The 22,898-nt window shown below is 43.2% G+C and overlaps 3 protein-coding genes across 4 annotated transcripts; 2 read left to right on the forward strand and 1 right to left on the reverse strand.

The window, feature by feature from the left end:
- The first annotated feature begins 1,299 nt into the window (after positions 1–1,299).
- Positions 1,300–3,686, forward strand: LOC127008119 (uncharacterized). The gene is made up of 2 exons (XM_050879728.1): positions 1,300–2,170; positions 3,540–3,686. Exons 1-2 carry the CDS (start codon positions 1,497–1,499, stop codon positions 3,652–3,654), a joined length of 789 nt encoding a protein of 262 aa, XP_050735685.1. The 5' UTR covers positions 1,300–1,496; the 3' UTR covers positions 3,655–3,686.
- On the forward strand, positions 2,723–15,724 carry LOC127008117 (polyprenol reductase-like). The gene is made up of 6 exons (XM_050879725.1): positions 2,723–4,032; positions 4,560–4,708; positions 5,029–5,220; positions 5,444–5,566; positions 6,139–6,302; positions 12,624–15,724. The coding sequence occupies exons 1-6, from the start codon at positions 3,800–3,802 to the stop codon at positions 12,714–12,716; spliced, it is 954 nt and encodes a 317-aa protein (XP_050735682.1). The 5' UTR covers positions 2,723–3,799; the 3' UTR covers positions 12,717–15,724.
- LOC127008118 (uncharacterized) lies at positions 14,810–20,049 on the reverse strand. Of its 2 annotated transcripts, none has more exons than XM_050879727.1 (6): positions 19,938–20,049; positions 17,746–17,982; positions 16,577–16,729; positions 16,110–16,184; positions 15,743–15,886; positions 14,810–14,958 (listed from the first exon to the last, which is right to left on the reverse strand). In XM_050879727.1, the coding sequence occupies exons 1-6, from the start codon at positions 19,969–19,971 to the stop codon at positions 14,810–14,812; spliced, it is 792 nt and encodes a 263-aa protein (XP_050735684.1). In that variant the 5' UTR covers positions 19,972–20,049. The 2 variants fall into 2 exon arrangements, with proteins under 2 accessions (XP_050735684.1, XP_050735683.1); XM_050879726.1 differs by having other exon boundaries at positions 16,571–16,729.
- Between the last annotated feature and the right edge of the window lie 2,849 nt (positions 20,050–22,898).

Consider the following 22,898-nt stretch of genomic DNA (forward strand, 5'->3'; position numbering starts at 1 on the left):
CAAATCATGATCTTTGGCCTTAATTTTCCCACAGTTTTAGTGCAAACTTGCTCTACAGTCTCCTATTTTTGAGCTGCTTCATTCCTTGTGTTCTCATTACGTATCAAAATTCATAACAATGTTACTCCCATTCAAAAATCTTGAATCAGTTATCTGAATGCCTTGTAATGCCTGGAAACTTAATTCTTCTTATCAGTTGCCTTTCTAGCTTGATCAGAGGCCTTCACAACAAGGAGATTCTTCTTGACTTTCCTTCCCCACTTCACTACGTCAGCCAAACTGCCTCTTGTGGAATCCACTTGGTCAGCGCGAAGTGCGCCAGCCACCTCACTCAACTCCACCTTGACTTCATCATTCCATGATTCAACTTCATCCTTCACGACTGTTATTTCCTTAGATATTTTTTCTTTAAACTCATCCAATTTTGCCACAAGATCAGTAGCCTGAGTTGCCTTATGAAGACATGGAGTGTAAATCCATTGTATTCACTTTATAATCTCATTCCTGATACCTGACAGGAAAGGACATTTTAAATGACTCCATCTAGAGCACAGAGAACAACCAACCCATTTCCAGAAATTGCATGTGGATTCCTCACAGATGTAATAACACTCTTTAGCAGCCCTGACTTCGAGAACAGTCCACATGGACTGACCCGTGGTACATGTCCTCACTCAACCGCTACTCACCACTCGCTCTCCTTTCAGCTAGAACTTTCTCTGTTGCTATCGGGAGCACTTTCTCCCAACCCTATCCTATCTGTAGAGGGGTTCCCCCAAAGTTCACACCTTTGCCATCTTCTCTTTAACATTCTCCTGTCTGACCTTCCTTCCCCTCCTGACTCTCATACCTTCCTCTATGCTGATGACCTATCCCTACCCTGTTCCTCTCCTTCCCTACTTGATGCACAAACTCTACTTCAGATGGGGCTCAACACCATCAACCAGTGGTGCACAAGATGCAGCCTCACCCTCTGTGCACCAGAGTCATGCCTCATGTGCTTCACTCACCTCCACATCCCCACCATCCCTCCAGCACACTAAACAGGCACAATCATCCCCTTCCGCAAAACACAGATTCCTGGGTCTAGTGTTGGATGGTTCCCACCTCATGTGGAGGCAGCACATCACTGGCCTCAGGACTTCCTGTCCACCCCAGCCCAGGCGTGCATTAATTGGGGAGCCAACAGAACCACACTTCTGCACTTTTATTGTGCCTACATCTGTAGCAAGATTGAGTACAAATGTGAGGTGTTCAGCTCAGCCTCCCCAACACTCCTCCACCAGCTGGAGGTAATGCAGAACACTGCCCTCGGTGCCTTCAGGTCCTCTCCCACCCTGGCTCTGTAGGCAGAGGTGGGCCCTCCCTCACTAAACCACAGGCACAACATTAAGACAGTCACCACCTTCCACAAAGTGACATTCTTTCCTCACTCCACTCCCAAATCAGGCCTACCCATCCTCACACACCTTTCATCACCCAAGCCCTCTTTGTCTATGTACACCTCCCTCTGTGTCACACCTCCACTTTTCTCACCACTGAAATACTTCTCACCCCAAGCTCTATGGTTCCCCTTTTCATCCTTCATTTCACGTGACCTTCAGCCACTGTGGACCAAAGCAGGTTGCCCGTACCAGGGTAAGGCCCTCTTCCTCTCCCTTCTCTCCACTAAATACAAAGACACCTTCATTTTCACAGATGGCTCACACATCCCTTCTTCCCTGCCCACCAATGCAGCCATCTACCTACCAGCCTTACACACCTCCACCAATTGCAAACTCCTTCCACACATCACAATCCTGGGGGCAGAGCTCTTTGCCATCAAGGAATGCCTCAATACTTCCACGGCACTCCCCCCACACCAACCAGTCTCCCTCTTTACAGACTTCCTCACTCCACTCCAACTCCTCTCCACTCACAGACCTCATACACACTACACACCGTGCTTCACCATACATTTACTCCTGGCACAGCAGATGGGCCCACCTTCAGTGGGTACCCTCACATGGCAGCATTGTGGGCAACAACGTGGTGGACCAAGTGGCCAATCTGGCACACTCAAATCCCTAGCCTATAGAGTGGCCACCAGACCACAGTGTCATACTGACTCACCTAAGACAGACCTCCAACAGGCACTGGACCACCAGAGTGACACATGCCGTCAACCCAGGTGACTTCGGACAAAAAGTGGATAAAAAGTTGACATGTTGATAACTCGTTGCCAGTTGCCACAAGCTAGATGATTTTAGTGTCAGAATTTGTCTTTTGCCTTATAATTTTTGAATAAGAATGTTGTTTTCTTGAGACACATTTCTGTTTTGAAAACAAGCATAATATGTGTTTTTGAGATTTCGTAAAATTTACCCCCCTTGGAAAATTTCTTCTGGCAGGAACGATCTGTATTACACACAACATCAAAACTAGAGAAAACAATCACAAACATGCTTAACTAGAACAGTTAGAATGAATCAGGGGTGCTTAACATATCCTACACACCTGTAAATGTCACTTGAATGGAGGCATGTCGAAAAATGGCTCAAAATGGGGTGACTTCGGACACTTAAATATAACTACATATTGTGGGGTGACTAAGGCGGGGTTCCCACTTTTCCGTTTTCACAGATTCATCGACCGTCAGTGATGTCATGAACGGAGCTCGGGCCCCGCGCGGAGCCCGTCCAGAGATGAACTCGTTAACTTTTGGGTCCGTAACAGCGGTCGTGGGGTGCCAGTCCATTGATGTTCAGTATTCTGCATATCATGAAAATATGAAATAGAAGTACTTAGCTACAAAATAACATATACAAGAACAAATTTCTAGTGAAATGCATCATGATAAAATCTGATAAATGAGATGTAAAATAGTGTGCACTTCAAAGAGCCCTAACACACTTGAATGTTGCCCTACAATTATAAAAATTTCTTGTGGTGATTATGTAATCATTAAGCTTAAAAAAAAACTGTGCTCTACATCTTATAGTTTTTTTGTAATAACATTTTTTTTCAAAATTGTTGACCATTTTTTACTTCCCTGCTACTACTGACCTGAAATGTGGGAACTTCTTTCCCAAGATTTTTGCCAATTTTTTTCCCGGTTCAGCAGTGTCTGAAGTAACCCCCGGAATGTGCGAACAGGCTCAGATACATAAACCCAATGAAATATAGCTACTGTCCGAAGTCCCCTCAAGGGTGTCCGAAGTCCCCCCAGACATGGGGTGACTTCGGACACATATTTTTTCACTTAGCACAAAAACTATTAAGTTTCGTGAAAATATTGTACCATGTAATGATAGCCCTTAACAATACAGAGTAAATGCACACTTAGCATAGATCCTAGGCCTAGAAACAAAAATTTCATAAGCAAAAAAAAAACTTGAAAACTGTCCGAAGTCACCCCGGTTTACGGTGGTCCAAAACCCACACTGCCCATGGTTCCCCACACAATCTGACACACTAGAACACTTCCTGCTTTATTGCTTAAGATTCCACTCCTTGCACACCAACCTCAAAGCATCCCTAACCAGGCTCCACTTTCACAGGCCAACTCTAGAGGACCTGCTGGGCAGCGACACCCTCCGCCCCAACACTGCCTTCCAAGCCCTCAAGTGTACAAAGACCTTCCTGCAGAAGTCAGGTCAACTTGACAGGATCTAGTCCTTACCCTGGTGGCAGAACAACAAACCAACAACATTTATTAGCAATTAGCACTGCCGGGGCACTTGAGGCCGTGGCCCCATGACCTAACCAGCCCCTAAAACATTCCAGTAATAAAAGAAAAAGAAGAAGAAGCGGCAGCACCATGCCTCTGCTGTCAGTGATGCACTCCATCCTTGGTCTGTTGTACCAGTGGAACCTCTGTAAGATCATGTTCTCAGTCTACATTGTGGCGATCAGCCTGAGTGGATCTATCATCAACTTCCTGAGTGGGGTGGTGACCGTACCACCGCTCCTGCTTCAGGCCTTCGTGTTTGGCAAGATGGCCAGTGACAGCCAGGTGAGCAGACTGCTGGCCCTGCTGGAGGTGCCGCGCAGGTGAGTCACTCGGGAAGCTGCTGGTGAAGAAGGGAGTTTGGGTCAATAGTGGGTCATTGACTGTCATTTGGCTGGGTCAGGTTACATGGTGAAAACAGCTCACTCATTATGGGGTGGCTGTTCACTAATCAAGAGCTCTGTGGATATTGCACACATCCCTCTAGTATACTAAGTGCTGATAGGTTACAATGTCAGTGGCGGTAGGCTACTGTCCTGCACAGCAATAGGTTATTATGCGTTATGTTAACCCCTGAAGGACAGAGGTGATGGACAAAAAGCGCTCCTCTGTAGCCGGGTAAGTTTTGACAATACTGATTTTTAACTGCTGTAATACTAATATGATAACCTCTTCCTAACTAATCCCTTACAATACCCATTTACTTCATCATGAATGTAGTGTTTGCACAAAGAAAAACATAACTTATGATAACTGATATAATTAAAGCTGTTGATTAATTATTTCAGTGCATAATCAAACTATTCTTTTGGAAGAGTAGCCACTGTATACATTTTTTTTTATATATCAGATGGTTCCTCCATTTCTACATTTTGGCATCAATAGTGGTGACAGTGGCACTCACTCTAGTGTGGCATGTGTGTGTGCTGGGTGCCAGCCTCCCAGGGTGGGCTGCCTCCATCCTTGATTTGCTCACCTCACCACACAGGACACATGCAGGTGAAGGGCTGGGTGAAGATGATTCCTTGTTCTGTACACCTCATCAAGTCTTTTAGCGAGGAGAAGGTTGTCTGAAATGACTCGTATGAAAAATGTACGGGTTATGTGAGTCTGTGTTCATTGTATTATTGGAAGGGATGGAATGTACTGTTTCATCACAGCTAGACACATGTTTTGTTTATGCTTCAAACAATATTTGATGATGATAAGGGACACACATCTCTTGAGAATTAAATCAAGATATCTTTATTATATGTATATACTTGAGAATCATATTTTTTATAGCAGAGCAGTCACCTCAAGATTATTTCATTTGACAGTGAGTGCGACCAGTGCCACTCTTGCACTGTGCCTGCTGGCGCTCCAGATATATCGCCGACTGTATGAGAACCTATGCGTGAGTATCTTCAGCTCGGGCCACATGAACATCCTGCACTACATTGTTGGCCACACCCACTACCTCGGGGCAGTGGCACTCCTCATCTCCCAGGCACCAGGCTTCACCACCAGAGGCAAGTGGCTTCTCTGATCAACATGCTGTGTTGTCTTGTGGAGGGCTTTGGAGAACAATGCTTTCAAAGGCTTAAATGGTCTTTCATTTTATTGTGATCATCCTTTGCTGGTAAATGTGACTGATTCTAGCCACATTGTATTTCTTAGTGACTCCTAGAATTCAATGTTTGAAAACCCATGCAAGTCTGCATATGTTATATAGAGCCCTTTTTGTCCTTCCAGAGTCACCAGTTGTGTTTACTAGAATTGAGGTGCAACATGTTGTTGGCAGTCTGATGTTTCTGTTTGGGTTTGTGGTGCAGCACCAGAGTCTCTGTCTACTGGCAGGGCTGAGGAAGAACAGAGGTAATGCTCAATGGATGGATGAGGGAACTGAACTGGGAAAGGAAATCAGTCATGAAGGATATATTAGTATTTTTTTATGATGCAGTACATCAGAGCTACTCAACTGGTGGCCCGCGGTCCAAATCCGGACCTCCTGAGTGGTGTAGCTGGACCTCAAGCTCTAGGAGTAGAAAAATGTAATTAAATAACATGAAGGTCCTGGTGATGGATTCTTGCAAGTGTATTTCCTGGACTGACTATAGGGCCTACAGTCAGTCCAGGAAATAGACTTGAAAGAATCCATCGCCAGGACCTTCACGTTATTCAATTACATTTTTTGACTCCTTGAGCCTGGGGTCCAGCTACAATATTTATCCAGACCTCTGCATACATTTGACTTGTCTAACTGGACTTTTGCTAACAATAGTTGAGTGGCCATGCAGTACATGCACACTTGACTCATCTATACCACCAAAAGATGGTTTTGATAGACATAGTGTTTATCATCTTAGTTCATAGCCAATTCATCACACATAATATCGTCTCCAGTGGTGCAGACAACCTGAGAACAAAGCCTATCCCTTCCATGACAGGTGAGCAGATGCAGGAAAAGTACCTGATGCCTGAGGGAGGGCTGTTTGAGGTGGTGTCGTGCCCTCACATGTTGGCTGAGGTGGTGATCTATGCGGGGGTGCTCGTCGTCCTTGGTCCCCTCACTGACTGGCTCTGGGTGACTCTCTGGGTCCTCTCCAACCAGGTGAGTCATTGTTACCTTCAGCCAGAGCTACTGAGACCTGGTGTTTGTTTTATCTCCTGTTCTTGGAAGGTTTTCTTTTCCCTTTAAAATCTTGATCATAATTTGTCCTTTGTTATTGTTTGGCATCATTAGTTTTCTTGTTCATATTTATATACTATATGTTGGTTTGTTATCCTCTCTGTTACTAATTTACATGTATTAATGCATTGATTTGTTTCCTTTGTTGTTGCCATTGCTGTTACATCATTACTGTGATCTTTTGCTGTTATTGATATATATATATATATATATATATATATATATATATATATATATATATATATATATATATATATATATATATATATATATATATATATATATATTTTTTTTAACATTTTTATTAAGTACCAATATATTTTCATTACTGTTTCTTCATGGCATTGATATTTTTTGCATGTTATGAGGGAAATGACTTGCTTGTACCCATGTATGCATACCAAGAACATCACTTTATTTACTGTGTCCATGCCCCTTGTGGCTTGTGTCTCCTTCCTGTGCTTTAACACTGCACAACCAGGCTTTGGGCTGCCTCTGTTGTTGGTGACTTATTGGGTGTGCAGTAGGGTGCTTCTAAGAACTCAGTGTTTGATTTCGCTCTCCTCCAGGGTTTTATTAGTTGCGTATTGGCGTGAAATGATTCCACGAAAAATACTTTTGAAATACTTTAATATTTAGAGGTGGCGCACTGCATCTGAAATTTTAATGCTCGGTATTCTCTTGAATTTTCTGCTTCTCTCCTTGCAAAATTACGGAAACTGAATATATTTGAGTCTATAAAAACTGAATTCATCAAAACGAGGTTCAATAAATAAGTGTAAGCACTGTAGGTAGTGAGGGAAGAATTCTTCAGTTGTTCAAGGCTGCTGCTTTGGTCGGGGCACTGTATTTTTTGCAGCAAACCTCGACCACTTGGAGGAGGAATTGCTTTTGTTCCTCTGACTTGATGAGCGAGGCATTGAACTCCGTCATCAAGGCCACCCCACGCTCGGCCAGATATTTGACGACCCTAACGGACTTCACCAGGTCGAGAGAGTGTTGATATTTTTCGTCAGCAGCCCACTCAAGAGGGTCCTTCTGAAGAAAATCTTTGACGTGGAGAATGTTGAAAAACCTCTTCATGGAAGTTGTCACGAAGTCACTGAGGTCCATGTTCTGAGGTCTGTTGACTGTATGAATCCGCTTTGGAGCGTCCTTGGATCCCGGCTTGTCTTTCAGGTTTTTCATCATCTTCCTCTTCACTTCGAGTGTCACTTGATCGTCGAAAAAGGCAAATCCCACTAGTGCCTCCGACAAATACCACAGATGCCCACTGAAGACGGTTGTGGCTGCTGTGGATATCTCCTTGCTTGGGATATCCTCCAGCACTTTGAGCAAATGGGGGTCGTTCCTAGGGGCTGACATGGAAGAAGGAGCCTTGAACCAGTACTTTGCGTACACCTGAATGATGAAAATGGCGACTTCTTCCAAATGATTCCAGGTGGTCTCACTCCGTGTCTGGTGTCGAGATGGACCCGGAGGTTAATCCATCGGATACTGCTCGCAAAAGATGACCATCTTCAAGGTGTAGATGGCTCGACTCATCCAACATGCACAATGGATAGCGCCAGGGTAACGGAAGCGAACTCCCTTTGGAGGCTGTCCACCAAGAAAGATGATGGTGAGTTCCAACAATTCCCGGTAGTCATCTCTTGGGTGATGCTGGTGAAGTTGGTCAGTAGCAAACATGATTACTTCCTCCCTCCATTCTGCGACCCGGGATCTCATTTCCTCGTCGTCCATGGCAGTACGGAACGATGTTTGATCGACACGAGGCCAATATTCCTTGAAATGATGGAAGAGCTCAATGTTTGGAGACTTGGACGTGTCATGAAGGCCAAAGACTTTCTCCAGGATGATCTCAGCAACATGGTGCCTACAGGCGAGGTTGAGGAGGTCTCACTCCAGTTCCCGCTTGATAAGGACACAGACTCCGCCTTTCAAACCGGTATTTGATGCTGTTGTGTCAAAGCAGAGCCCACTTATTCGATCCTTCAGTCCCCATTCGTCCAGAGTCTGCAAGATCGACGTAGTCATCACAACCGCCGTACCAGCGTGCAACTTGGGCACGGCAAGAAGCTTGACAACATCTTGGCCAGAAACCAACACAGGGAGATGATCTACGGTCTCTTGGCCAGGAAGAGAGCAGTCCTCCATGATTTTCCCGTCCCAGTGTAGGATCAAGGGCACTTGTGGTCAGAAGGTATCTTTAAGTTCCGTAGCCAGAGCTTCCCTGCGCTTGATACGAGTGCGTCTGATTCCACTGGGGCTGATGATGAATTTGCCAACGTTCTCGCTGAGGTGGCTCGAGGATACCATGGCTGAGAAGATGTGAGTAGCCTTCCTGTCGCTGACGTTTGTGCGGTCCAAGGCAACGGCAACCTCTGGAGTGACGACTCGGACTACGCCTTGGGCACCTCGTTGTCGCTTTGGAGAACGAACGTCTACGTCGGGGTTGAGATCAGATCCAGATCCTTCAGCTTTGGAAGCTTGACTGCTTGAGGACGAAGACGATTCCAGTTCCACGGTTGTGAAGGCTTGAGCCAAGGATGCCTTCTCTCGAGCCTGTCGCTCTGCTTCGGCCACGGCCTTCATCATCTGTCGCTCTTCTTTCCATGCAAGAGCCAAATCTACTCCCGCCATTCTTCCCCGCCTCCCTTTCTCCTGCTCAGCCTGAAGGAAGGACTTGTCCTCTTCAATCTTGATCATGCTCGGAGCATCTTGATGCGCAATATCAAAGAGCTCCTTCGCCCTTTCCGCAAAGGCTTGTTGCTGTGGGACTGCTGAGGCCCGAGACCGACTCTTTAACAAGCCCTTCCATTCCACGTGATCCATGGTGACCCGTTCCACAACGTGATTTCTGGCTCGCGAGGGGACATGGGCTCGACTCCAAATCTCCAATAGTTCATCCGCGGTGGCCCTGGCACTGTCCCCAACGGTCTGCTTCTCTTCCATGTGGTGATGGAAGAACACGGACAATACTTCGAGGCCACTGGGCAACTTCGTTGACAGTAAAGTGCTGCTCACTGGTCCTACAAGCCACACAAGGGAGGAAGATCTAGTTTTTGGCATCTTCGAGGAATGCGGGAATGAAAAAAAACAGGTTGTAATGACCATAATCGTCATATCATGAGAGGACATGATAAACAGAACATTCAAGGTCGCTGCCCCACCTCTAAATTTAATCTGACAAGAAAAAAATTTCAGGCATGCGGTTTCCTCACAATAATGAACAATTTTACACCCTGGAGGAATAAAATGGCACGTTTTTTTTTTCACCCTAGGACGATGGAAGCACCCTAGTGTACAGGTTATCTGCTTAGCTGTGACACCATGCTTTCTCTTTTTTTTAGTTTTCTCTTGTAACGTACATTGTATTTTTTTTACAAGAACATAAGAGCATAAGAACATAGGAGTCTGCAAGAGGCCGGCAGGCCTGTATGAGGCAGCTCCTCTGAACCTAAGCTCCCGTGTAGCTCCGGTGTATCTAACCCCACCTAATATCACTGTCCATGAATTTATCTAATCTATTTTTGAATGTGACAATTGTATTGGCACTCACCACATGACTACTAAGCCTATTCCACTCATCCACCACCCTGTTTGTAAACCAATTTTTGCCCATGTCCCTGTTGAATCTGAATTTATCCAGTTTAAACCCATTACTTCGTGTCCTACCCGGTTCTCTTACCAGCAAAATCTTATGAATGTCTCCCTTATTAAAGCCCTTCATCCGTTTATAAACCTCGATCATGTCTCCACGCACCCTTCGCCTATCTAGAGAATGCAAGTTTAACTGTTTGAGTCTTTCCTCGTATGGCAAGTTTCTCAACCCCTGAATCATCTTAGTCATCCTCCTCTGCACTGATTCTAACATTTTGATATCCATTCTATAGTAAGGTGACCAGAACTGAACCGCATAGTCAAGATGAGGTCTAACTAATGCTAAATATAGTTTGAGGAAGACTTCGGCGCTTCTGTTGCTTACGCTCCTTGAAATAAATCCCAGTGCGCTATTTGCTCAATTTCTAGCTTGAATGCATTGTGCCCTTGGACGGAGATCAGAGCTCACTAAGACCCCTAAATCCCTCTCGCACCCAGACCTGCTTATGAGAATGTCATTTAAGCAATAGTTATGAGAGGGGTTGTTCCTACCTACATTCAGAATACTGCACTTCCCACTTATTTGAACTCCATCTGCCATTTATCCGCCCAGTCATACAATCTGTTTAGTTCACCCTGGAGAATACTAGCGTCCCGATCCTACTCAATTACTCTACCGATCTTGATATCATCTGCAAACTTACTGACATCACTACTAATTCCTGTATCTAAGTCATTGATATAAATAATAAACAAAAGTGGAGCTAATACCGAACCCTGTGGGACCCCACTCGTAACACATCCCCAGTCAGATCTTTTACCATTGATTTGCACTTTTTGCTTCTTATTGCTAAGCCATGCCTTGACCCAGTTCAAAACTTTACCCTCTACTCCGTGAGCCTGTAATTTAAGCAACAGTCGTTGGTGAGGAACTTTGTCAAACGCTTTACTAAAATCAAGATAGATTACATCATAATTTTCATCTCTGTCTACCGCCTCAAATACTTTATTGTAGAAGGACAAGAGATTGATGAGGCATGACCTACCTTTCATGAACCCATGCTGCGAGTCGTGAATTAAGATATGTTTCTCTAGATGCTCTCGAATGTTCCTGGCTATTATGGACTCCAGCATCTTGCCTATAACCAGTGTTAAGCTAATTGGGCGATAGTTTGAAGCAACTGACCTGTCCCCCTTTTTGAAAATCGGCGTCACATTAGCTACTTTCCATAGGCTCGGCACATAGCCAGTATTTACCGACATCTTAAAGATGTCGGTTAGTGGGTCACTGAGTACATCACCCAATTCCTTTAATACCCTCGGAAATATCCTGTTTAATTTATCATATTATTATTCTTATCATTCATAGGTAACACACTTGGTCTTCTTGATGGAGAGGCAGAGCTTGTGCTGGATTGAGATTTGAAAGTTTCAGTACATTGTGACTTTAGCTGGCTACCACTATTCACTCATTTTTAGGATAAAACACAATTATGCTGCTGCCTACACAGCTTATCAATCTGCCAATATGAAAAGTACAGTAATTCATCAAGCATATGTGGGGATCAATGAAGCTTGTGAACCTGACAGAGTTTGACCACTTGTTTTCCACTTGTTGATGGGGACACTTATGTATTATTATTATTACTATTATTTTGGCTTTATTTTCGCAATGTCCCCTCAACAAGAGTTTTTGAATAATTTGCTTTGCTTTGCTCACTTTGCAATTCTGATACTAAACAGGAAAGTGTCTTGAGAACAAAAGTAAAAGAGATGAGCACAATGCTAAGAATAACCTGGATAAGTAGCATGTGCACCCAGTCAGAATGCTTTGTAGACTTAACTAGTTAAGTTATTGTTTTATGATAATTGAGTCTTCATCACGTGTTTATTTGACTCGTATCAGTATTAAAGTCACCATTAGCATCATCATCACTGGTATCATGTCACTAAGATTTACTAGGTAGGGAGGTTGACCATCAAGAAATGAAAAAAAAGCATGATCAGAGGGAAAAGATTAACATGTTTGACTCAGATAGAGAATTAAATCAATCATTTGCAAGTTGAAATTTAGAATTGCAGCCAAAGGATTTTTCTGTGCTTGCAGAGGTAATGTTGAGCCCAGCAGCAGCACATGTTCATTTTATTTCAAGTGAAAAAAACACAAAGTAGGTTTTTAGATTTATGTTATCCGATACATCCATAGCATAGATAGCAGTAATAATGTCAGTAGTAGTATTAGTACTAATAACAGTAGTGGTAGTAGTAGTAGTAGTAGTAGTAGTAGTAGTAGTAGTAGTAGTAATAATAGCAGTAGTAATAATAGTAATAATAATAAATGAACACGATAAAATTAACAACTGGCTTGAGTACAGAGCTCTTATCTTGCATGAAGAAGAAAAATAAGACAGAACTGACAGGAAGAAAGTCATTCCTTATTACTAATTAAAGCTTGATGAATATTCTTTTATCTTTATTTTGTGAACAAGTGGCTCTTCCACCTCCTTATGGGAAGTGTACTGAAGGAACAGTGTACAAGGTGAAGCATGTGCTCCCTGGCTTGTGGCTGTTAAGGTGCTGGGTAGTAAGTAATTTGTGGATGCTGTCACGGTGGGAGGCTCACAGAGGTTTACCCATCAGGTGCAGGTGGCAGTGATGAACCACAACTGGTACCAAGACACTTTTAAGGACTACCCAAAGCACCGGTGTGCCATCATTCCTTTCCTATTGTGAAGGAAGGAGTGCCCAACCACCTGAATGATGGCTGTCCTGGGATGTGGGAATGCCAGCCACCCATTGCTCGTGTGGCTCTGTGATGCACTTCCTGTCTGACAGCGTTGTGGGTGGCTCCTCTTGTTCTTTACCTATGCATAGTTTTATCTGTCCTTGCTTCTGATTTACTCCCAGGATGCTGGTACAGTCATACCTCGGTTCACAAGTTAAATTAGCTCTGGAATGTTCCTCACAAACCATAAACCTCATAAACCAAAAGCCTTGCAAACTGAAACAAATTTTCTCATTTAAATTGATGTGAATCCCATTAACCCTCTCGCGCACGATGACGCGTTTCGCGTCATCAAAGTTAAAAAGTTGATTAAAAATTAAGTTTTCGGTGGAAGTGCGTCATATTTGGAATGTCATTTGTTGGGATAAGTTTTTTAATGGTAACATATGGCAACCTTTCTAAGGAGCGCAAATGAGGAGCGTGGAGTGATTTTTAGTTGTTAGCCTACTCTGAAGGGAGAGGAAAAAATACAGTTTTCTTGGTGTAACTCAGGAACTAATAGGCGTATGAAGATTTTGAGGATACCATAAGAATCCTCACTAAATTCCGCTTCGAAACATATATTCGGCTAAAAAAGTTGGCCCACAAAATTTCAAGATAGCAAGTGGGGAAGAGTTGGTACTTAGAATTTATTGTCTACAATACTCTATACGGAGACTTGAAACGAGTTTCTATTGTTTATATATATTTTTTTCTCTATTTTTATTTGTGCATGTTCTAGTATAAGTTTTTATGAAGCCATTGATACCAAATTTATTGGGGTACGATATATCTGTAATGGTAAAATACTTACTGGAATATAGAGTTTCGCGGCAGAAAAAAAAGGCTGGTCAGGCCTGAGAGATGCATGGTGAGTGGAAGAGAAACTTACTGGAAACTTACTGTGCGCGAGAGGGTTAATGCATCCTATATCCCCCCAAAATATTAACAAAAATCATTTTACATGTTATTTTGTACAGAATAAAAGTAATTTTACTGACAAATAGCTATGATAGGTAATATAAATTATATAGTATAAGAATATAGATATAAATAATATAAAAAATGTAGTATAAAGATATAAATATAAATAATATATTATAATATATAAATAATGTAGTAAATAATATAGTGCTGAAAACACAAATATCGCACACTAGAGCACAAACGTCAGCAGACCCAAGCGTACGGGTGCTACCCCTGCGAGTGTGAACGCAGACTGAAGGCGGTGTCATACTGGATGTTTTCCTCCAACTGTTGGAGCTAGGAGCAACCGTGGTTGCCTGCACACCCAACTGGGAGTGAGTTATTAGTTTGGGTAAACACTCCTGTCCTGCCATCTTTGTAGCCATGATCGTACCCACAACTGCTTTTTCCTTCCATTTAACTGTAGCAACATGTCCATATATGAGTAGCAGCAGCACGAGCAACACCAGCCCTTACTTTTGCAAATGGTGCCATGTGGATACATTGCAACTGGTTTATTTATGTTGTGGATACAGGCAACTGACCTTGGTCGTGTGTGACGCACCCCCAGAAAAGTTAAAGTTGCCGGTTGTGCCTACCGCCAGCACGGTTGGAGGAAAAAGGTCCAGTGTGACACCAGCTTGAAACCCCATTCCCAAAGAACAAAAGGAACCCACGCTCGCGTCTTCGACTTGTACAAACAGGATACTCATACACCAAGTCACCGCTTGTAAACCAAAGCATTTTTTTTTTCTCATAAATCAATGCTCTTGTAAACTAAGGCACTTGTAAACCAAGGTATTACTGTATAATTTTCTGTGTTGTGTCTTCCTTTCTTCAATGGGTTGCTTTTTTTTAGCTCATCTTTGATCCTCTTTTAGAGAGAATTAATCTACAGTCTGGGTTGGTAGGTTGTCTTCAGGACAGTATGTGAGTGGTCTTAGGCCACTCAGCAATGATTGAGTAATTGCCAGCCTGTTTGTAGAAGTGGGCGGGACGTGAATATGCGTCCTCCTGGATGCCACACCCACACGCTGACCACTCAGCCCTCGCCTCACACCTGTATTGTAGTCTAATGCATAGGACTGGTGAAAGATCAGCAGTTCAGGTCTGAAGACAGGGGTTCATTTTCTTGGTCTTCAAGCTGTTGATTTGCTCTTCCGTTTTGAGTTGCTTCTCCTGTAGGAGTCATTCCCTCTTCCACAGCATGCAGGTTATTGTTTGGTTCTGGATGTTTTGTCATACCTAGAAAAAAGTGATGGAAAACCCCTCATGAACGATCTTTCATTTCTGCCTAGACTGTCTGGCACTGACTGTTAAGAGATCTGTAATTGGAAATTCATCTTTAACACATTCCAAAATCTGGGTGCCTCTGGAGTTGATCTCATGGAACTTTGGGTTTTTTATTACAAACATCCTCTTGCAAAAAATGTAATGGTGTTACTATAAAATGTTTTCATGACCAAGAAATAATATTTGAATGTTTATATACTTATTAATTTAAAGTAGTGTCAAAGCAAATTCATGAGGTTTGTTAAGATGTGTGTTTTGGCCAAATATGTTTTTGATTGCTGAAATTTCTCTTTAGCCACTACATTTAATTTGCAAAATCATAGCAGATTCAGACAAAACATGCACACACAAAAAAGGGAAAAACTTTGCCACAAGCAGAAGAAAGTCAGCTGGACTGATTTTACTTCTTTGTACAGTGATGAATGGACATCATATATAGAGCTTCTAGTACATCTCTTGACGGGCCAGAGGCTCCCAGAGATGCACTGCTGATCAGTCAGGGGCTTTAGAGAGTTATGGCACTTCAGAAATACTAAGTAATAAGAGCTTTCCTGCTGTGAAAGGCAGAGCTATGAGAATTTACTACATGAGGATCCAGTTTATGACATGTTTGGCTGTGCTAATGTAAGGTTGGCATTTTTATATACTCTGCTGAAGATTATGGTCAATACAAATAGTTTCTATGGTAACTTAATTTAAAAGTAAAATAATGTGATAATTCAAGATTTTTCCTTACCTCTTGATGTACAAACTCTCCTTTTAAGAGCCACCACCACTACCACCACCACCACTACCGCCACCACCACCACCACCAGCACTGAGCCGATTGTAATTATTGTTGTTTTGTTCTCTTCTTCTGTACTTGCTCCATCATGGACAGCTGGGGGAGGACAGTGGATTAGGATTTGATGGGTTAATTAATATGTTGTATTACTGACTGGTTGACTGAGTAAGTAATTCATTGGCTGACTGACTGGCTGATTTGCCCTCCTGGTTCTCTGTGTATGAAAGAATTAAACACCTGTAGCATTTGAGTGTCCTTCACATGACAGTTGATCACTTACAATGTTACAAAATGTTAATGCTTGGACTGAGTCACTCACCCTCTGTTTTGTTCTCTTTCTGGTGGCCACAGAGCTGCTGGAACTCTTTTGGAAGGGAGGGGGCAGGGCTCTTGTCTGGGGAGAAGGAATTACTGGTTAGGGTTGTGGAGAGAGAGAGAGACACACACACAAAACGCTCTGTAACTCAGTGGGTAAAAGCTCTGCGTTTCCAGGCTTTACGGTCTGACAGGTGGAGTTTTGAGCTCTGCTCAGACCGGAAATTTTTCACTGACAAAGAGTGGTCACTGTCCCCCCATTGAGCAAGGGGGACACCAAGGGGCATGGAGGTATTAATACCTCCATGCCAAGGGGTGTGTGGTGTATGAGGTCCCGGTAGTACCCAGAGAGTGACTATAATGAGCTTGCTCTTGTCGGGAGAGTATTTGCTGGTGGCTACGAGTCCAACTCGTGATTAGGCTGTCGCGAATTTTACACACACACACACACACACACACACACACCTGTACCTGTCTGCAAGTAGCGGTAGAAGGTGTCGTTGGGTGTGCAGCAAATGTAGTGGCGGTTAAGGAGGTTTAGGGGCACCTTGAAGAACTGCAGGAAGGGGCAGGTCTTGTTCTTCGATTTGGGGTGTTTTACGTTACCCTTCAGTAAGCCATAAGCTGCACAAGGAGAAGCATTCATTTTTATTATTATTATGATTATTATTATTATTATCATAATTATTATTATTATTATCATCATTGTTATTATTATTATTATTATTATTATTATTATTATTATTATTATTATTATTGGTAGTAGTAATAGTAGTAGCGGTAGTAGTAGTAGTAATAGTAGTAGTGGTTGTAGTAGTAGTAGTAGTATGGTGTTTGTCAACAAGCACGCAATAGAAATAGATAGAAGTAATAAGTGGATAGCAGAGTTTTTTGTTTTAGTTCTTCTATGGACAGATCGAGGCGTCTTTGCTGTGATATACATGACCTTACTGTTGTTAGAAAGGTAAAGATTGGGGATACGCCAAGTCGAGTTCCCTGATAGGGCCTAACACTGAGCTGTGCGTGCGTGGCCTTGGTGCTCAGCTCCTTTTAAGAAGACTCATTTACTGCTATACTATTAGTCATACAAAATTAGAAAGTTAGTCCCCTGAAGAAAGCCTACTGGAATATATAGTTTTCTTCTAAAAATAATGTTTGAATTATTGCTAAAATACTCCATTCTCCATGACAGCATAACGAAAGTATAAATATTGGCGCCATCTGGCAGGTGCTTCTCTCCAGCTAATACCTCTATTGCCACGAGGGTGCTGCAGAGTGCATGGTGCATCTTTTCACTACGCCTAACAGATCTTAATATAGTGTTGCAGTCAGGGTTCACCTCTTACCTACAATTTCTCACTGAACTACTTTAATTGAGCGTATATTGAACGATGGCAACATATAGATAAGCTTACTGATAAAATATCGCTTCTGTACAGTTATCAACTTTTGACAGTGAGGGGAACGCAAAGAAAATACTTTGGACAAAAAATGGTATTATTTACGGTAAAAACACTTTCTGTGAACTTGGTACATGGTATTAGAGGTTGTAGTGTTGTTCTGGACCAGCGACAGGTTCTTAGAGCCCCACCGTATCCATTGACTGCCACAACTACCTTCCAATCTGGTTGTACTCTCACCTTTGCACTCAGCAGTCTCGTTGGTGTTGCACTCGAAGACTAACTCCCCGTCTATGTAGTAGCGAAGGGGCGTAGAGGGGGTGGTGTTGGGAGGGTGGAGGCAGTAATCGATATTGTAGGCCTTCATGTCTATGTATTCCGCCTCCTTCCCTTCGTAGGTCGTCAGCATCAGAGTCTGAATACTTGTGTGTGCCGTCGTCTGGCTGGAGTCGCCTAGCCCAGCAATGCCGAGGAGTCCTGTAAGGTTTGGGTTATCTTTGATTATTTTACTCATTCATTGGTTTATTTGGATTATTCTGCCTTTATTTTTTAATTTTTTTGCAAGGACGTTCTAGTGAATGTTTTATGTGCAGCAGAAGTGTTCCGTTCCTTCACATACATACGAACGTACCTACATACATACACTCATTCAAAGCTTCGAAGGTTATATTGCTTTAGTGGGGTTCAAGAAGTGTGTTTTTGCTTAATAATAAAAGAAAGTCCTAGATAACAAGAGTTATTCCTAAATCACGACAGTTTTCTCACATAATATACGTATACATATAACGTGAGAGTAAAGTGTAGCAGTAGTACTATACCATGTTCACTTGAGCTAGATTCCTGGCGCCTAGGCAGGTTAGGAAGAAGGAAGGAGTAGTAGTTTGCTGTGCTGTATGTTGCTGGTCGACCCGGAAAGGAACCTACACAAGGCTTTACTTCCGTTTAGCTCTTGTTTACATTTTTTTTTACCACTTTAGACAGGAATAAAAAAATAAAAAAAATAGCCGTAACTGCCTCACGACCTCCTTTCTGTTTTTAGATACGTAAGTAGACTAAAAGTTCTCCGACCTTTCAATTTCTGTTCTTTTAGTGCACAGTGGGACAATTTTTCTTTTTAGTAGACGTATAAGATGTATCGATCTCCTGTACGTATCGGTATGTACTGTTTACTAATCACTGATGTCCACGAATACGGAATCTCGCATACGTTTGGTTATCATTTTCTGGGGCCGCAGTTGTCATATACGTGTGTTAAATGTTTCATCACGCTTCTGACCACGCCGGAGGTCCAGAGAACGTACGAGAAAGCGACAGAAAGGAAAAATAAAAATTATTTGTCCGAGATGGTCACGGCCCGCGTGTGATGGCAGAACACCTTTCATCATCCGTTCGCGTACTCCAAACTTTTCCGTACTTCTTTGAATTTGCTCTATTGCTGTTGAAAAAAGTAGTGATAGGAAACGTGATCCAGAAGTGCAATTTATTCTCTGAAACACACTTTCCTTATTGTCAGCCATACACCATCAACTTCGTGTAATGAACTCCGGTAACAGTACACGCTTATAGAAGCAGCGATTTTGGGGGGGAAGCATTTTTTTTTTCGGTTCGTTCTGCCTTTTTACCGTAATAAAATACTCCAGTGCTGTCTACTGTTTCTCTGGAGACTTGGAGGTTAAGACAGACAACCTTGGGAATGGGTGACTGCAACCCGCCTGCGTGTTACTATACAGACGGATCTTTTGATGGAACAAGGAAGCTGGTGGGACTACCGGACATGTGTCGGTTCAATACAGACGAGCTTGGTGATAAGGAAGTGCTGGCCTGCATGCTGGGGACGGGAGACGCGGCACTCAAAACAAACTGAGAGTAGGTACATTTTTTTCGTAACTTTTTGGAAGCTTCATAACAAAAACTCTTCAATACCAACTTTTGTCAACTCGCGAATTAATTAAGCCGAGAAGGACGCTACTCTATTACACCACACCGGCCGGCTCGTGGTATAACGCACCCATTTCAGTCACGTGACGCAATATGGGCCTCGCACTATGGGAACGTGAAGCGTATGAGAAAATAGTGTGTCTGGGCATATGATTGTCAGTAACACTATTAAGTAATGTTCTTGTAAGGAGGGGAGCCAATAATATGCCTTGGAAGTAGTGAGAGGTGGGAAGAAAAGGTAGAATACGGCACTTTTTTTTTTTCCTCGATGTCAAAGTTATTTCGTTTCCAACACTTCATTAGAAATAAAACGTCGTGGCTGTAGTAAAATTAAAACGCGTGCGCACACAGTCACGCATGTGGTCTCTCAGTGGTGCAGCGCCCTAACCGGAGAGAGGAAAGAAGGAAATATAAGAGGTATTACACCCAATCTCGATAATACTCGGGCAGATATATTCAAAGATTGATTTCTACTCTAACTTGTAGCGACTTACCTGCGAGAGAGACGATGTAGGTGAGGTGTCGCATGTTGGGGAGGAGCTATTCGGTGTTGACACGATGGTTGAACTGCCGAGACGGAACTGAGCTTACCGGAGCCAGAGCTAGTACCGATATGAATCATATGATAGACGTCACGCGGGGTGGGTGGGGGGGGGCGGTGACTCCTGATTGGCTGTTTGTTGAAAACGTACTACTCCCTAAACGTATTGGAGACAAACGGGGTGCCATTACTGCCCCATGCGTTCAACTCAATGGTAAATACGATTGGTTTCTGTGTGATGTAGCGCAACATTAGCATTTTTTTTTTTTACATCCCCGCCTATAGCGCTGGTAGGCTTTCTTCAGGGGCCAGATGGTCGGCCCAAGCCCGTCGTGGCGCAGGCAATTTTTTTTATAGTGGCGCTAGTTATGCTTGGCTCGTGCTGCCCCCCGGAACTCATTGTTGATTCACTGGACGGTTTCTTCTAGAGTCCGGGTTGATGGGCATGTGGGTAGTCCTAGGACACTCGGCGGTGACTGAAAAATCCCAGGTGGTAGCGTGGGGAATCGAACCGACGTTGTCCATAGCGTGGTGAATGTGAGCCCAGCACGCTAACCACTCAGCCACCGCCCACCCACTTAATGGGATGAAATGGGAGAAAGTGAAGAAATTCTCCATCTTTATGGCCTTTTAAGTTGCACAAGGAATCGAGTCGGAAGCACACACACACACACACACACACACACACACCTCTATCTCTCTCAGGGTTCCATTTAAAAGGCTACATACCGCTATCCAATAATTTTTAATTTTATTTTTTTACCTTGTCTCTTTCCTCCTCCTCCTCCTCCTCCTCCTTCTCTATGGGAACTCCCTGACTCCTGTAAGAATGTTGTGTTGGCAGAATCTGTCTTTACTCGGAAAAGACGAATGGATTAAAAATGCAGATGTTTCCTTTTAAAATGTTGGAGAGAATCGCTGAGCGAACAGGGACGCGAGAGCTTATTTCCGTGTGTGTGTGTATGTGTGTGTGTGTGTGTGTGTGTGTGTGTGTATTGATCTGAAATATTTTGAGCTCTCTCTCTCTCTCTCTCTCTCTCTCTCTCTCTCTCTCTCTCTCTCTCTCTCTCTCTCTCTCTCTCTCTCTCTCTCTCTCTCTCTCTCTCTCTCGCAGCTTAACATTTCACTTTTACTTTCATTCCTTTTTTCTTTCTTGTATTATTCCAATCCAGTATTTTCTCCCCATTCATCTACTCGCCCATTCATTCCGAACCGGCACACACACACACACACACACACACACACACACACACACACACACACACACACACACATAAATAAACCTTCCGAATCCCTTTTTCGTTTATATAATTCCTTTTGTTTACTTCTCTTTTATTTTCCGCCTCCACCATTTTTTTCCTTCACGCGCACTATACATACACAGCTCCTGCTCGTGTGTGTGTGTGTGTGTGTGTGTGTGTGTGTGCAATCCTCTTACCATCTTGATTTCATCCCTTCTTCTGCCTCTCCCTCTCATCTCCTCCCTCTTTTGTTTATTTTTTTGTCACTCCCTATGCCCTTCTCTCTCTCTCTCTCTCTCTCTCTCTCTCTCTCTCTCTCTCTCTCTCTCTCTCTCTCTCTCTCTCTCTCTCTCTCTCTCTCTCTCTCTCTCTCTCTCTCTCCGTCATTATATTCATGTCCTGATCACGCTTTCTCCCTATAACTATTTTTATCTTCCTCTATTAACTCTCCTTTGTTCGTCTATATTTTCTCCCCTTCTTCCTCCTCTTCCTTCAACCTCTCTTTCTTTTGTGGTCTTGCTTCACTTTCAATATCATTACTCTCTCTCTCTCTCTCTCTCTCTCTCTCTCTCTCTCTCTCTCTCTCTCTCTCTCTCTCTCTCTCTCTCTCTCTCTCTCTCTCTTTTTCGTTTTCCTTTTGATGTGATTAGCTTCCCCCTTTCATAATTGCTTGATCTAATTTAATTTTCTTTCATCGCATTTAAACATTTCCCATTTTCTTCGGTGCTCCATCGTTGCCGACTTTCCTCCAATTTTCTTGAGCCAAACCAGTTCACGTTTTTCTTTTCCAGTCTCATTCAGTGTTTCGTTTTCTTCAAACTGTAATGCCACTCTTCTCTCTCTCTCTCTCTCTCTCTCTCTCTCTCTCTCTCTCTCTCTCTCTCTCTCTCTCTCTCTCTCTCTTCCCCGTCTTGCATTTTTTAAAGTAGCCTACATACTTCTATAGTATTTTGTATTGAGTATCGCCTTTTTAATGTGAGGAACGGTCGTTATGGTGAAAAACTATCTGGCCCGTCACGTTTCTAGCGCCGATTATTGCCTTGATGACCAAGTGTGGTTGAAGTTCCGATGCATTCCTAGGGTGTTGTTTGGGTTTTGTTATATCCCTCCACATGACTCGGAATATTTTAACCACCAGTCGTTTGCAACCATCCAAGAGAAGTTTAGTGACGGTGACTGTAGCTACGTCATTATGGGTGACAAACTGCAGGCTTGGTGCTTATGTTCGTGAGTTACCTGCTCGAAGTGAAATACCAAACGCTCACATGTACGAGTACCCGATCTTCCCCGATAGTGTGCACACCCCAAATGACAATGCCTATATATTATCTGCAATATGTTGTGATAAAAAGATGTTGGTTGTAAATAACCTTAAGTCTCCAGATAGTCTCCAAGAGCAATATGACTCATCGGATGAACTCGATTTGTGTTTGACGTTTTACGAAGCTGTAAAAAATATCAAGTCCTTCTGTGTACATAAAACGGAATGTTTACCATCGGATCACGCTCCCATTATAGTCTGTTCAGAGCATGAAGTCGGTTCAAGGTGTGGCAGATTCCAGAATTCCCATGGGTGTGGCGCTGCCAGTTCGACCGCCAATTATCAGATTAGCACCGTCTCCCTACCTACCCACCCACAACCCACCTGTTTATCTCTCTCTCCCTCTCTCTCC

This window comes from Eriocheir sinensis, chromosome 37 (genome assembly GCF_024679095.1).
Source record: "Eriocheir sinensis breed Jianghai 21 chromosome 37, ASM2467909v1, whole genome shotgun sequence".
In the NCBI taxonomy this organism is placed as follows: domain Eukaryota; kingdom Metazoa; phylum Arthropoda; class Malacostraca; order Decapoda; family Varunidae; genus Eriocheir; species Eriocheir sinensis.

What these genes read in the sequence shown, in the direction of transcription:
- LOC127008118 (XM_050879726.1), bottom strand. Translation starts at nt 19,971, where the DNA reads ATGCGACACCTCACCTACATCGTCTCTCTCGCAG. An exon ending in CTACATCGTCTCTCTCGCAG is followed by an intron (nt 17,983 to 19,937) that starts GTAAGTCGCTAC and finishes CAAACCTTACAG; the next exon opens with GACTCCTCGGCATTGCTGGG. An exon ending in GAGAGTTTGTACATCAAGAG is followed by an intron (nt 14,959 to 15,742) that starts GTAAGGAAAAAT and finishes ACTTTTTTCTAG; the next exon opens with GTATGACAAAACATCCAGAA.
- LOC127008117 (XM_050879725.1), top strand. Translation starts at nt 3,800, where the DNA reads ATGCCTCTGCTGTCAGTGATGCACTCCATCCTTGGTCTGTTGTACCAG. An exon ending in ACCACACAGGACACATGCAG is followed by an intron (nt 4,709 to 5,028) that starts GTGAAGGGCTGG and finishes TTCATTTGACAG; the next exon opens with TGAGTGCGACCAGTGCCACT. An exon ending in TCTGGGTCCTCTCCAACCAG is followed by an intron (nt 6,303 to 12,623) that starts GTGAGTCATTGT and finishes TTTACCCATCAG; the next exon opens with GTGCAGGTGGCAGTGATGAA.
- LOC127008119 (XM_050879728.1), top strand. Translation starts at nt 1,497, where the DNA reads ATGTACACCTCCCTCTGTGTCACACCTCCACTTTTCTCACCACTGAAA. An exon ending in GACACATGCCGTCAACCCAG is followed by an intron (nt 2,171 to 3,539) that starts GTGACTTCGGAC and finishes CCACTTTCACAG; the next exon opens with GCCAACTCTAGAGGACCTGC.